Source organism: Cornus florida, unplaced genomic scaffold, assembly GCF_030987335.1.
Source record: "Cornus florida cultivar Cherokee Brave unplaced genomic scaffold, ASM3098733v1 CherokeeBrave_3.0.0_Hap2_Chr02, whole genome shotgun sequence".
Classification (NCBI taxonomy): domain Eukaryota; kingdom Viridiplantae; phylum Streptophyta; class Magnoliopsida; order Cornales; family Cornaceae; genus Cornus; species Cornus florida.
Window position 1 is genome coordinate 35,591,677 of NW_026775572.1, and position 13,226 is coordinate 35,604,902.

At 37.3% G+C, this 13,226-nt stretch overlaps 1 protein-coding gene across 1 annotated transcript in view; it reads right to left on the minus strand.

Moving 5' to 3' along the window:
- Positions 1–762: 762 nt before the first annotated feature.
- Positions 763–13,226, minus strand: part of LOC132286483 (protein BONZAI 3-like) — a 31,483-nt gene continuing 19,019 nt past the window's right edge. Inside the window, exon 3 of the mRNA XM_059788835.1 lies at positions 763–834. Coding sequence (XP_059644818.1) covers positions 763–834 — 72 coding nt within the window. The remainder of the gene's footprint in view (positions 835–13,226) is intronic.

The following is a 13,226-nucleotide window of genomic DNA, read 5'->3' on the forward strand; positions in this document are numbered from 1 at the left end:
ATGAAATGCCCAAAATCCCCTCCCAAGAAAACTGGTCCAGAGGGTCCAAAAAGCTGCTAAATTTAAAAACTGAGAGCTGAACTTCGTATGCGATTTCCGATACCAAGACGACATTTTCTGGGAAAAAACAAAAAAGAAACCCCACCTAAAATCATATTTTCTATTCAACCATGTTGAAAAAAGGAAATAAAACTAAATTGAAAAGTCTCGAATGCCCCTAGATCAGAATTTGCAACAAAAGTGCAAAATGAGTCCGTAGAAGGCTCAAAACACAAACGATGAAGTTTTGTCCGGAAACGACCATGCACGTAAACGTAACCTACCTATTTAGATGTGTTACAATGGTCCATGGCTTAAAAATATAGCCGATGCAAAATTCGACCACCCAACGGGCAAAAAGGCAAAAATGGACTTGGAATGGAAAACATAGAATCCAAAAATACAAAATGGAGTCAATTGACCGTTTGGCCCTTGGCCACACTTCATACAAGATTAATGAGACCCTATGAAAGAATGAGAATGGAATTCTCACACCCGATACAACCATGGTGAAACAATGACTTGCGATTTTTCAAAGTTTTCATAACATTTCATGAAGTTCAAAAGTTGCATAGAATACAATATACATGTCATTGGCCTCCGGCCTCATCTCATACATATCAAATATATTGATAGAAGTGTACTTAAGTACAAATTACATACATGGAATCAAATATACATATTTTGACACATAAGACTACAATAGGCATTCTGAGCCAACCTTCACAAAAATGGAAGTCTCCAAGTCCACAAACCATCCAAGCATAATGAAGACCTCAACTTTGATTCTTGTACCTGAAATATGCCCCAGTATTGTAAGGGTGAGTAACATAAAGCTACTCGTAGGAGATGAGCATGCATCGATCTAACATTTTACAAATTTATCACCTTAAGGTGAAACATGTTAAAGGGGTTCATGCCACCTAACGTCTGTGTCCAAGTGAGACTCGGGGTGCATCCTAAGCTACCTTAGAGTCTAAGCAACAAGAATCATGATATACATACGTGTATAAAACGAATCATGGTTGGGATAATCTAAAGAACACGACAAGAAGAATGCTTAAGCATAGATTAACATGAATTGCACTTTCAATACAATTGAACTATATCTAGAGTAATCCATATAACATGACAAAAGCATATTTGAATACAAGTTAACAAGAATCATATTATCCATTCAATTCAACAACAAAAGAGCATGTTATACAATGTAACAAGGTATAAGTTCTCAAAGCCATCAACTTAGAATCTAAAGCATAAAATAACAGTGGTGGTTCATGCCACCTAACGTCTAAGTTCTAAATGAATCAATAGGATCAATCATAAGCTTTGTTAGAACGTCAAAACACAATTTTCAATATCGATGCAATTTAACCAACATTGGAACTTCCAATACAACGCATAAAACACAATTTCGCAAAGTTAACATCATGTAACTTAAAATGGAACGACAAATAAGGAACAATAAGTTACAACATCATCTAGTTATCAACTTAAAAATGAAATGCGAAGTCAAAGAAAGTGGATACTCGGACGTCACACCGGATCAGACTGACAACATAGTTACTTTAGGGTTACTAGCCCATGGGTAACCTCCCTATGTGCGCACTAGACTATATAGAGGGACTATCTCCCGTACTAGAACCACGTCCTAGCCATAGTCAAACAACGACATCCTCAAGTTTCCAAAATCAACAAGTTGTGCAACAACGCATATATCAACAGGAATATGCAAGATAATCAATTATCTACCAAGCACAACCAATTTTGGAAACCTATACAATACATGCTCTAAATCAATAACTAATATGATATGATGAATGTTGAATCTTCAGTGTGCAATTCGTTACACGCTATGAATGAATGATGTTAAATATGAAGTGTCCAAATCATTACGCAAAATAACAATATATTCAATATTGAAAACATAAGCTCATGAGTTTAAATACAACAACACGGTAGAACTTTAATTAAATCATGCTAATTTAAATCCAAAGGTTTTAAAAAAACTTCAAATAGTCCCAAATTAATATATACTAGTAAACAAGTCATTGTCAATACAAATATCAAGTTAAAACCTTAATTAAGCTAATGGGACCACAAAATAGATTTTAATTCATTCTTTTAATTAAAATCTCTTGATTTTCAAATTTAATCAAATGCTCTCAAATTAACCTATGTTGGAAAGCATGCCAAGAACTAATATAATATCACATTACAAGTTTATTTCATTCAATTTAAGACCGTGTGAAATAAACTTTCACTAAAGTTAAATATAAATTAAAAGTTGTAATTCTCATGCAATTAATCCCAATTTAATATATGTGAACAACTATACCTAAGCATAATTTTTTAGCATGCCACAATACAATTCCAAGTTGTATATCACCATGAGGATTAAATCTTAAACATGGAATTTAATTAAATAAAAGGTTTCAAAACCTAACCGAATATTCTAAATCAAATATATGTGAAGCTATATGGCATGTAAATCAAGAATATCAAGTCGGAATTCAAATAGAGTGAATAGTGCACTCGGGGTAAATTAATTAATAATTACTAATTTTCAAAACACCTCCAATTACTTTCAAATTCAACTACGTTAGAGAGCATGCTAAGGCCTAATTTAATATACTAATGCATATTGATTTTAAGCTAGTTAAGGCCATATGATTTAATATTTTATTCAAGATAAATATTAAATAAAATCTTTAATACTTGTTCAAATTCCCTCAAATATATGTCAATGACCATATTATAGAGCATTATATTACCATGCTACATGTTTAAAACAAGTCATAAGCAACTGGGAAAATCAAATCCAATACAAGAAAATTAAATAATAAAATCTCTAGATTTCATATTTAAGCATGCAATCAAGTTGTATAAGCATCAATAGCATGTTATATAACAAGAATTAAACCTATAATACCTCCTACCTCAATTTGAGATGAAAGTCCCAAATCCCCACCGAATTGAAACGGCTCCGAATCCGACAAAACTCCTAAGTTTTGTCGGGGACAACACGATCTATATGAATCCCCAAGAAGCCCCATGAAAATCTAAACTTGACCTCAATCCTGAACTCAAAATTTGGTCAAAAATGGTTTTTAATAAGGGGTAATGGTAGAGCACGACGAGACGAACAACAAATGTTAAGGCCGAAGACTTTTCATCAAAGAAAAGTGGATCAAAGGAGGAGAGAGAAAGTGGCAGCCATGGGAGGGAGCTTGGCCGGCCATGGGAGAGGAAGAAGAAGAAGAAATCTGATTTTTTTGTTCTTAAGTCCCATATTTATAGTAAGTCTCAAAAAGTGCCCCGAAAGGGCCCAGCCGGGTCCGGAAAAGTGGATTTTGAGAAAACGCTCTCAAACGGCAAAACTCTGTGAACAAAAAAGATTTAAAATGAGAAAATATGAATAACGAAAGAAACAGCATCAAAAACTGAGTCCCAAACAGAAAGTTATGCCCCGAACAAGTTCGACGGCAACTAGGGCCAGAAATCCCTAAAACTGGGGAAAACGACCAGAAGGAAATTCTAAGAGTCTATGACTAGACGAAATGTGAAAATGAATCCCGTATGAGGATCTAGGCTCCAAACGAGACATTTTTGCAATAACTTTCGTTAATTGCACAATGGCCCCTACAAAAATGGTTAACTGCGAAATTATCCCATAATGAAAATATCTTCCAAAAGATATTTTCTTAGATGCCCTTAAAATAAAATATCTTCAAAAGATATTTACAAAAAACACCCCAAGAAATGAAAAAGATTCTGAAGAATTGTGCATCTATGCCCCTGTGGACACCAGGAGCAACCAGAGTACTTTCTTGCAAAAGTAAAGATACGTATTTCGAGGAAACCACTCAAGATGAAGGCACGTGAAGTTAACAACTAACTCCGAGCATGAGAAGTGAGGTTGTGCCAAAAACTGACAAACGGAGATAAGACGAAATAGGGAAAATGACATAATAGGGAAGAAACGAAATAGGGAAAATGACATAATAGGGAAAAGATGAAATAGCGTATAGTGTCCGAAAACGAAAAACGCGAAAATGACTCGGTACTCAAAGGAAGTTTTCAATTCACATGAAAGAGTCTCAGAAACCAATTCTGAGCACTCGAGATGACACTAAACGACATGAAACAGAGCTCAGAATAGAAAATTAAACAAAAAAAAATTCATTCGTAAAATTTCAGGAAAAAGGAAAGGAAGGCAAATGACCGGGTCGTTACAACCTACCCTTCTTAAAGGAATTTCATCCCCGAAATTAGGAACATACTAGAGAGAACAGAATAATGACCGAACAAAATGTCAAATCAAAAGACAACTCACAACGCACTGAAGGACAAATCCTGAAGTCTAAAGATCAACTGAAGGAATGCGAAACCATAAACTGAGACAACACCTCATACGAATCGGCACGTTAACTCAACGTCAACTACCGACAGAATCCAAAGACAACAAAACGTTGAAACATGATAGAAGAAGAGAGTGACAAGGCAGTACGAGCAGTGACCAAAACTCGCCCACACTTACTCGTCAATAAGGTAGCATGACAGTATAAGGCACTAGTTCGTAACATGCTCCAGAAGGGAACTTTTCGATACAAATGACATCAATGTCGAAAATGGTCATTACCAAAGGCACTATGGAAACCAGGCATCTGCGAGAGTTGGGGTTGCTAATCCCAAAACTCTGACAATAATGACACTGGCACCATTATGCTTAAGGCCTTAGATCTAGAAGGCACGAAGGAAAAAGAAATGAAACGGTGCCTCCCTGGCCCACGTCTCAATCCACCAGATAAGGAAAAAAAAAAGTGAATCGTAGTCCTCTACGCTCACATGAGCCTTACTCGCATCAATCGACAGAGCAGACAAGAAGGTTCCCGACATAGGTCCTTACAGAATGAATTTCTCCTATCTAAAGAAGAAACCCGTGAAACAAGAATGCATCCAAGGGATACGACAGATCCTAAGATACAATGCCAAAACCAGACATAAAAGGAGAAAGCTGGCATACAACATAGCAACAGACTATCTACTCACATAAGTAGTAAGATCACATAAAACATATCAAAGTATACAGGAGAAGGACGTAAAGTATGATGATATGCTGCATATAATCATGTCAAGATGAACAAGTGTATACAATATACTTAGGTAGACAAACATATAACACATGTTAAGATGACAAACAGGTACCATGTGCTAAGGTAAACAAGCATATATCATATACTAAGACAGTTAAAGTATGCTTCCAAACAAGTTGCCACATAAGCAAACAGATATGTTGTCAACTCAAAACATGTTATCAAGAAGCATGTAAGTAAATGGTACGATAATTAACGTGAATAAAACGTAAGGTATGCCGATATACATCGCATACAGTCATGCTAACACAAGCATACAAACATGATGTCACACCAAGACATGATACTAACCTAAACCATGTTATCAGGAAGCACATATACACCGAAAGCATGTGTAACAATAATAATAGGCGTCTCACAACATGTAAGCATATTAACATGTTATCATACAAGACATGTTATCAAACAAGGCATGTTATCAAGATACAAATGACATATCAAAGCAAAACAACATGAGCATGATATGAACCCGAAACCCGTCATCCAAGGTATTCGAACCCGGACGCTCTGATACCACCTGTGATGGCCCAAGTTTTTCAACCCGGTACTTCAGTGATGAACCGAAAGATGACCCGATAACGGATCCGAAGTGCGGAATCAAAAGACAAAACAATGGTCTCTAGAGATATAACATAGCACTAAGACACCATTATGACCCTCAACGAGGTCACGGAACCCAAAGGAATCAAATGGGGAAGCAACGTTTCAAAAACAAACAAGATTGAACCTAGGGGCAAAATTATCATTTCCAGCTTAAAAGTGGGTGCCACCGAGCACACCATTGGAAAGACAATGAAAAATTAATGAACTTAGACTCAAAAATCGCTTAATTCGGAGTCCGGATGAAGAAGTTATGGTGAATGGAAGAAGAAGGGGCAAAACGGTCCAAAAGAGGCAACCCGTGAACATCTAACCGGTTAGGAGACCTTCCTAACCGGTTAGGAGGCCAAAAACAATGACAAAAACGCTGCCCACACTCATCTAACCGGTTACGAAGCCCCATCTAAACTTTTAGATGTGAAGGGGCAGTAAGGGTGCGACCCAAAAACCTGGCAGCAGGGGTTTTTCCGAAAAAAAATGGAAATTTGAGGGCCTAGATGACATTTTCTGAAAAAACTCAAAGAAGAAACCCCCTTCAAAATTGAGTTTTCTACATGACATGTGAGAAAAATTGAACAAAACTCGCTGTGAAATGCCCAAAATCCCCTCCCAAGAAAACTGGTCCAGAGGGTCCAAAAAGCTGCTAAATTTAAAAACTGAGAGCTGAACTTCGTATGCGATTTCCGATACCAAGACGACATTTTCTGGGAAAAAATGAAAAAGAAACCCCACCTAAAATCAAATTTTCTATTCAACCATGTTGAAAAAAGGAAATAAAACTGAATTAAAAAGTCTCGAATGCCCCTAGATCAGAATTTGCAACAAAAGTGCAAAATGAGTCCGTAGAAGGCTCAAAACACAAACAATGAGGTTTTGCCCGGAAACGACCATGCACGTAAACGTAACCTACCTATTTAGATGTGTTACAATGGTCCATGGCTTAAAAATATAGCCGATGCAAAATTCGACCACCCAACGGGCAAAAAGGCAAAAATGGACTTGGAATGGAAAACATAGAATCCAAAAATACAAAATGGAGTCAATTGACCGTTTGGCCCTTGGCCACACTTCATACAAGATTAATGAGACCCTATGAAAGAATGAGAATGGAATTCTCACACCCGATGCAACTATGGTGAAGCAATGACTTGCGATTTTTCAAGGTTTTCATAACATTTCATGAAGTTTAAAAGTTGCATAGAATACAATATACATGTCATTGGCCTCTGGCCTCATCTTATACATATCAAATACATTAAAAGAAGTGTACTTAAGTACACATTACATACATGGAATCAGATATACATATTTTGACATATAAGACTGCAATTGGCATTCTGAGCCAACCTTCACAAAAATGGAAGTCTCCAAGTCCACAAACCATCCAAGTATCGTAAGGGTGAGTAACATAAAGCTACTCGTAGGAGATGAGCATGCATCGACCTAGCATTTTACAAATTTATCACCTTAAGGTGAAACATGTTAAAGGGGTTCATACCACCTAACGTCTATGTCCAAGTGAGACTCATGGAGCATCCTAAGCTACCTTAGAGTCTAACCAACAAGAATCATGATATACATACGTGTATGAAACGAATCATGGTTGGGATAATCTAAAGAACACGACAAGAAGAATGCTTGAGCATAGATTAACATGAATTGCACTTTCAATACAATTGAACTAGGTCTAGAGTAATCCATATAACATGACAAAAGCATATTTGAATACAAGTGAACAAGAATCACATATCCATGCAATTCAACAACAAAAGAGCATGTTATACAATGCAACAAGGTATAAGTTCTCAAAGCCATCAACTTAGAATCTAAAGCACAAAATAACAGTGGTGGTTCATGCCACCGAACGTCTAAGTTCTAAATGAATCAATATGATCAATCCTAAGCTTTGTTAGAACGTCAAAACACAACTTTCAGTATCGATGCAATTTAACCAACATTGAAACTTCCAATACAACGCATAAAGCACAATTTCGCAAAGTTAATATCATGTAACTTAAAATGGAACGACAAATAAGGAACAACAAGTTACAAAATCATCTAGTTATCAACTTGAAAATGAAATGTGAAGTCAAAAAAAGTGAATACTCGGACGTCACGCCGGATCAGACCGACAACATAGTTACTTTAGGGTTACTAGCCCATGGGTAACCACCCTATGTGTGCACTAGACTATATAGAGGGACTATCCCCCGTACTAGAACCAAGTCCTAGCCATAGTCAAACAACGACATCCCCAAGTTTCCAAAATCAACAAGTTGTGCAATAACGCATATATCAACAGAAATATGCAAGATAATCAACTATCTACCAAGCACAACCAATTTTGGAAACCTATACAATACATGCTTTAAATCCACAACTTATATGATATGATGAATGTCGAATCTTCAGTGTGCGATTCGTTACACGCTATGCATGAATGATATTAAATATGAAGTGTGCAAATCATTACGGAAGATAACAATATATTCAATATTGAAAACATAAGCTCATAAGTTTAAATACAACAATAAGGTAGAACTTTAATTAAATCATGCTAATTTAAATCCCAAGGTTTTAAAATAACTCCAAATAGTCCCAAATTAATATATACTAGTAAACAAGTTATGGCCAATACAAATATCAAGTTAAAACCTTAATTAAGCTAATGGGACCACAAAATAGATTTTAATTAATTCTTTTAATTAAAATCTCTTGATTTTCATACTTAACCAAATGCTCTCAAATTAACCTATGTTGGAAAGCATGCCAAGAACTAATGTAATATCACATTACAAGTTTATTTCATTCAATTTAAGACTATGTGAATTAAACTTTCACTAAAGTTAAATATAAATTAAAAGTTGCAATTCTCATGCAATTAATCCCAATTTAATATATGTGAACAACTATACCTAAGCTTAATTTTCTAACATGCCACAATACAATTCCAAGTTGTATATCACCATGAGGATTAAATCTTAAACATGAAATTTAATTAAATAAAAGGTTTCAAAACCTAGCTGAATATTCTAAATCAAATATATGTGAAGTTATATGGCATGTAAATCAAGAATATCAAGTCGGAATTCAAATAGAGTGAATAATGCACTCGGGGCAAATTAATTAATAATTACTAATTTTCAAAACACCTCTAATCACTTTCAAATTCAACTATGTTGGAAAGCATGCTAAGGCCTAATTTAATATGCTAACGCATATTGATTTTAAGCTAGTTAAGGCCATATGATTTAATATTTTATTCAAGATAAATATTAACTAAAATCTTTAATACTTGTTCAAATTCCCTCAATTTAATATATGTCAATGACCATATTATAGAGTATTATATTACCATGCTATGTTTAAAACAAGTCATAAGCAACCGGGAAAATCAAATCCAATACAAGAAAATTAAATAATAAAATCTCTAGATTTCATATTTAAGCATGCAATCAAGTTCTATAAGCATCAATAGCATGTTATATAACAAGAATTAAACCTATAACACCTCCTACCTCAATTTGAGATGAAAATCCCAAATCCCCACCGAATTGAAACGGCTCCGAATCCGACGAAGCTCTTAAGTTTTGTTGGGGACAACACGATCTATATGAATCCCCAAGAAGCCCTATGAAAATCTAAACTTGACCTTAATCCCGAACTCAAAATTTGGTCAGAAATGGTTTCTAATAAGGAGTAATGATAGAGCACGACGAGACGAATAACAAATGTTAAGGCCGAAGACTTTTCATCAAAGAAAAGTGGATCAAAGGAGGAGAGAGAAAGTGGCAGCCATGGGAGGGAGCTTGGCCGGCCATGGGAGAGGAAGAAGAAGAAGAAATCTGATTTTTTTTTTTTCTTAAGTCCCATATTTATAGTAAGTCTCAAAAAGTGCCCCGAAAGGGCCCCGCCGGGTCAGGAAAAGTGGATTTTGAGAAAACGCGCTCAAACGGCAAAACTCTGTGAACAAAAAAGATTTAAAATGAGAAAATATGAATAACAAAAGAAACAGGGTTAAAAACTGAGTCCCAAACAGAAAGTTATGCCCCTAACAAGTTCGGCGGCAACTAGGGCCAAAAATCCCTAAAACTGGGGAAAACGACCAGAAGGAAATTCTAAGAGTCTATGACTCGACGAAATGTGAAAATGAATCCCGTACAAGGATCTAGGCTCCAAACGAGACATTTTTGCAATAACTTTCGTTAATTACACAATGGCCCCTACAAAAATGGTTAACTGCGAAATTATCCCATAATGAAAATATCTTCCAAAAGATATTTTCTTAGATGCCCTTAAAATAAAATATCTTCAAAAGATATTTACAAAAAACACCCCAAGAAATGAAAAAGATTCTGAAGAATTGTGCATCTATGCCCCTGTGGACACCGGGAGCAACCAGAGTACTTTCTTGCAAAAGTAAAGATACGTATTTCGAGAAAACCACTCAAGATGAAGGCACGTGAAGTCAACAACCAACTCCGAGCATGAGAAGTGAGGTTGTGCTAAAAACTGACAAACGGAGATAAGACGAAATAGGGAAAATGACATAATAGGGAAAAGACGAAATAGCGCATAGTGTTCGAAAATGAAAAATGCAAAAATGACTCGGTCCTCAAAGGAAGTTGTCAATTCACATGAAAGAGTCTCAAAAACCAATTCTGAGCACTTGAGATGACACTAAGTGACACGAAACAAAGCTCAGAAAAGAAAATTAAATGAAAAAAATTCATTCGAAAAATTTCAGGAAAAAGGAAAAGAAGGCAAATGACCGGGTTGTTACATGTTGTGTATATATTTGTGTTTTGATTCAATTTATGGGAGTATGGGCCATGCTATATGAGTATGATTGATTGTATGATGTGTTGATAGGCCCACGACCTTGTTCGTGAAGGCCCCATGTCATCCGCATCACATATCTATGACTTTTTGTTTTTCCCATCGCATAGTTCGATCGATCGAACTTCTATCTCAGATCGATCTAATGAGATCGATCGAACTCAGTTTTTCAGTTTCTCAGATTGATCGAAGTTATGAGATCATTCTCACATTTTTTATGATCGATCGAAATTCACATATTCCAAATCACACTTCATTCATCATATCTTTTGTTTCATGCTATCTTATCTATGCCCAATGCCTATGACATTCCACATTGGATGCATTAACTTATACAGTTTAGCATGTTTCACATCCTATCACTTGTATAGATTCATGTCATATATGTTTTGTCTATCTTATTTGACATGCATGTTTCTATTTTGTACTTTTAATTCTTTATTCTGGCACTGACTCCTCTTACAAATTTTAAATTGTTTTTCAGGCCATGACTAAGCTCAAGACTGTTACTCGCAGACATTATCATCACCAGGGCAGGCACACTTTCGATGCCGCGGCTGGTCCTTCTCATGTACAGGACCTTGCACAGGAGGCGCCATTACAGCCTACTCCACCTCAGTCACCTTCTCATGCAACTGAGGCTGAGCATTCTCCATCTCCTTCTCAGGCTCAGGCTGCGTTTACACCATCTCCATCTCCTCCACCAGCTCAGCCAGCTCAGGAGTTTGACAGGCCCGCATCCAGATATGCACAGATGTTAATAGCCCATGAGTCAGTTTTTGACACAGCTTTCTTCTCCAGATCGGTACTGACCCAATCAGCTTATGATGACATTATCCGGAGGGGACTTGCAGCTATTCTTGCCCCAATTACTGAGCCAGTCTACACACGGCAAGTTCGGGTATTTTTCCAGAACCTCCGACCGTCCCCGCGTACCACGGCAGAGCTGGTCATTACCATAGATGGCCACCATATTTCTATTACTGTGGACACACTAGCCAGATCATGCCATTGTCCACACCAATGCCCTCCGGAGCTACAGGAGCTTTATCCCAAGCTATACAGGCCTTCTTATGCCGACATGGCAGTGTTTTTGACAGGTCACTATGCCGATGACGAGACTTTCACCACCCGCACTTATCTTCTAGATAACCTATGGTTCTTTGATTCCGTTCTCTTTCGGAATATATATATGGCCGGGCACAAGTTCAGCGGCGAGGAGACTATCTGACAGCCCTTTACGCATTCTATACAAGGCACTGGGTGTCTATCCCTACGCTCATCTGGAGCGTGATGAGGAAGCTCTACGATGAGTATATCAGCAAAGAGAGGCCCAAAAGGGCTAAGTCTCTCCCATTTGGCCACCTCATCACCCAGATCCTGCTTGATCAGCGCTATCCTTTCCATCCACGGGAGCACCCTGAGAGAGGTTCCTGTCATTTTTTGAAGAAGGACTGGGACAAGAGCTATAATGCTATTATTGCCCGATTACAGAAGGATGCAGCTCAGGCAGCAGAGGACTTAGATTTAGACGATTTAAAGGCTGAGGCCCCAGCAGCAGCAGCAGACCAGGCAGCGGATGACGCACCAGTTAATCCTGTTTCTGAGCGCATGGACATTGATTTAGAGCGACCTGCAAATGAAGTAGAGTAGCACTCTCCAGCTGGATCGCCAATACACGAGGAGGAGCAGACTCGGGATTCTCATTCTTCAGATTCTTATGTACCTGAGGCTCCCAGTCAGACCCCTGGCTTTGGAGAGCATCTTCAGGCTTTGGAGGATGCAGTGGTTGCTATCAGAGCTGGTACTGCTGCCATTCGAGCCGATGCTGTGGCCCACCGAACTGATTTTGCTACATTCAGCACGGATGTCATGACTGCACTCCGAGACTTATCTCACGATATCCGCGGAGCTTGCCTTGCCCGTCCTGCCTCGTCCAAATGAGATTCCCAATTTCTTCTATCTTTTCATACTACATCTCTGTCATTCATACTTCATTTTCATCACTGTATATTATTTGCAGCCGGATATGTTGGCTTTGATCTTTTGATATACTCTATGCACTTTATTTTCTTTATATATATTTTTGCTGTGGATGTCATTTATATATTCTCATATCTATCTGTTTGACTCCATCAGGTGCATCATAGTGACTTCAGTGTGAGAGAGTGCTACCCAATTTTCAGGACTACCCTTATACCTCTTTCACTGCTTTATTTCATTTACACTTGCATATCCACTGTGCAATAATTATCCCTTTTGTTTTCTAATGAGTTTATCCAAGTGCCAAATTTTAGGACCACAATTAATCCCAACTTTGGGGGGGCCATGCCACCCACTTTGGATACTTCAGTCACAGCTATTCTTTGCTTTAATTACACCGGTATACTCTTTCATTTGTTCTCTTTGCACATTGAGGACATTATGCTGTTTAAGTTTGGGGGTAAAGGTGTGCTTTACAGTGTTTGCTTTTAAATTCAAAATTTTGAGCATGACTTGTGTATTTGAGAGATTTTCCATGATTGGTCCATATCTACTTATGATTTTGATCTTTTGAGGGCTATATTGCTTAGAATTTAAAAATTGTTTGAC